At 47.9% G+C, this 2816-nt stretch overlaps 1 protein-coding gene across 1 annotated transcript; it reads right to left on the minus strand.

Moving 5' to 3' along the window:
* Positions 1-450: 450 nt before the first annotated feature.
* LOC110933697 lies at positions 451-2475 on the minus strand. Its single transcript, XM_035989416.1, has 2 exons — positions 2048-2475; positions 451-1783 (listed from the first exon to the last, which is right to left on the minus strand). The coding sequence occupies exons 1-2, from the start codon at positions 2473-2475 to the stop codon at positions 451-453; spliced, it is 1761 nt and encodes a 586-aa protein (XP_035845309.1).
* Between the last annotated feature and the right edge of the window lie 341 nt (positions 2476-2816).

Raw genomic sequence — 2816 nt, forward strand, 5'->3', positions numbered from 1 at the left:
ATTGATTGCTGCCATCTCCCTCCGTTCTTCTAGGAGGTCCAGGTCGATCCTCCTTTCTTCTTCGTTATTGATCAGGTTCATGGAGAGCATTCTCGGAGATGGAAGCCCGATTTCCGCTGGGATCACAGCCTCGGACCCATAGACCAAGCTAAATGGTGTTTCTCCATTGCTTGTTTTTGGCATTGTTCTATGGGCCCATAATATGCTGGGTAGTTCATCGACCCACCCACGTCTTTTTTCACCGAGCCTTGCCTTTATGCCATCGACGATGCTCTTGTTGACTGCTTCAACTTGACCATTCCCTTGCGGATGTGCAACCGACGAGAAGGTATGTTCGATGTTTAGTTCCTTGAACCATCGTTCGAGATCATCTGCTGCAAAGTTTGTTCCATTGTCGGTGATGATTCTGAGTGGTAGGCCGAACCGGCATATGATTTGCTCCCATATGAATCATTTAACGACTGCCGACGTGGTTGATGCAAGTGCCTTTGCTTCTACCCACTTGGTGAAGTAATCGACCGCGACTATGATGAACTTAACTGCCCCCGGAGCTTCTGGAAAGGGGCCCACCATGTCTATGCCCCATTGCTGAAAAGGCCATGCGGTTGTTACTGGTACCAGCTCGTTTTTGGGGCGCATGGTTTTTCGTGCGTGCCTCTGGCAGCCACTGCATTTTCTCAACTCTTTCACGGCATCGAGGTGCATCCCGAGCCAGTAGTATCCGGCATTCATTACTTTTGCCACTACCATTCGCGGCCCGGCATGGATACCACAAATGCCTTCATGTACTTCCCGGATCAGATAGTTTGCGTCGTCGGCATCAACACATCTTAGCAGCAGGCCGAGATATGACTTTCGATACAGTATCCCGTCTGCCATCTGATAATGTTCTGATTTATATTGTATCTTTCGCGCTTCAGCTTTGTTTTCTGGAAGTATCCCGGACTGTAAGTACATGATTATGGGTGTCATCCAGGACGTGGTTCCTGTTTGGATGACGCTGACTTCTCTGAGTGGAACAGATGGGTTGCTCAAAACTTCTATGCGCACATCCTTTGCTAGGTGTTGGAAACTTGTCGACGCAAGCTTGCTCAAAGCATCTGCCGGCTTGTTTTCGCTGCGGTTTATGTGATGCACCTTGTAGGAATAGAAAGTTTGTAACAATGTCTTCGCTTGGTTGAGATAGAGTGCCATTATGTCGCCCTTGGCTTCATACTGGCCGTTGATTTGGCCTGCTACTAACATGGAGTCCACATGTGCTTCGATGTGTCGGACCCCCATTTTGATTGCCAAACGCAAGCCGGCCAGAAAGGCTTCGTACTCTGCTTCATTGTTTGTGCTCTTGAAGTCCAGGCGTATGGCGTATGTGAACTCATGTTTGTCAAGGCTTACTAGCCTTAGCCCTGCGCCTGCCCCATCTTCGTTGGATGCACCATCTGTGTACAGTAGCCATGGCTCTTCTGTTTGTTTTTTCTCAGCTTTCTCCATCGCCTTGCATTCTCTGTCTTTGTCGTCTGGCACTTCTGTCATAAAATCTGCCAAGACTTGGCCCTTGATTGATGGACGTGGTCTGAAAACCACATTGTGTCCCCCTAGCTCTATTGCCCATTTGGCCAACCTTCCTGATACTTCTGGCCTTGCTAGGATATTCCCAATATTGTAGTTTGTTAGCACGTGGATGACGTGATTGGCGAAATATCTGCGCAGCCTTCTTGACGCGTGAATCAGTGCAAGGACAAGCTTTTCCATGATTGCGTATCTGGTTTCTGGGTCGTTCAAGGTTCTAAACACATAATACACAGGTGTTTGGACACCTTGACGATCAACAAGCAGTAGGGCTCCGACTGCCTTGTCGGAAGCTGAGAGGTACAGGACCAAAGGTTCTCCTTTGTTTGGTGCGGTTAAAGTTGGCAGCTTGATGAGACAGTCTTTCATCTCGCGGAATGCATTTTCTGCTTCCGGAGTCCATTGGAACTGGTTTTTCTTCATGCAGTTGCGCAAGGTCTTGATGAATGGGAAAGATTTTGCAGCGTGGTTAGCTAGGAACCGATTGAGTGCTGCCAATCGTCCTGCAAGCTTTTGCATGTCTTTGACGTTTGCTGGTGAAGGCATCCTTTCTATGGCCTGGACCTTTTCTGGATTCACCTTAAAACCATCTTTAGTGACTATGAAGCCCAAAAACTTTCCTTCTTCCATTCCGAATGAGCACTTTGCTGGATTCAGTTTGATGCTTACGCTGCGCAGCGTGTTGAAGGTCTTCTGGATATTTGCCAGCATCGCGCTCTCCTCCTTGCTCATGATTACCAGATCATCCATGTACACTTCTATGTACTTACCGATGGCGTCACTGAATGTTTCGTTCATCAACCTTTGGTACGTTGCACCTGCATTCTTTAAGCCGAACGGCATCTTGGTGTAGCAATACAACCCTGTTGGCGTGCGGAATGCGGTTTTGTCCTCATCTTGGACGGCCATTTAGACCTGGTGGTACCCTTTGTAGCAATCCAAGAAACATTTCCATCGGAATGTTGCCAAAGAATCGATTTTCTCATCTATATCTGGTAAAGCGTAGCAGTCACGGGGACATGCTTTGTTCAGATCCTTGTAGTCAACACACATTCTCCAACTACCGTTCGGTTTCTTTATCATTACTGGGCTTGCTACCCATGTTTGGTACCGGACTTCCCTGATGATTCATGCGTTTAGCAACTCTAGCACTTGTTCTTTCATGGCATCGTGTTTGATGTCGCCTAGATGTCGTTTGGCGTGCACCACTGGCTTTGCATCTTCGGAGACGTTTAGACGGTGCTCTGCTA

The sequence above is a fragment of the Helianthus annuus genome, chromosome 4 (genome assembly GCF_002127325.2).
Source record: "Helianthus annuus cultivar XRQ/B chromosome 4, HanXRQr2.0-SUNRISE, whole genome shotgun sequence".
Taxonomy (NCBI): domain Eukaryota; kingdom Viridiplantae; phylum Streptophyta; class Magnoliopsida; order Asterales; family Asteraceae; genus Helianthus; species Helianthus annuus.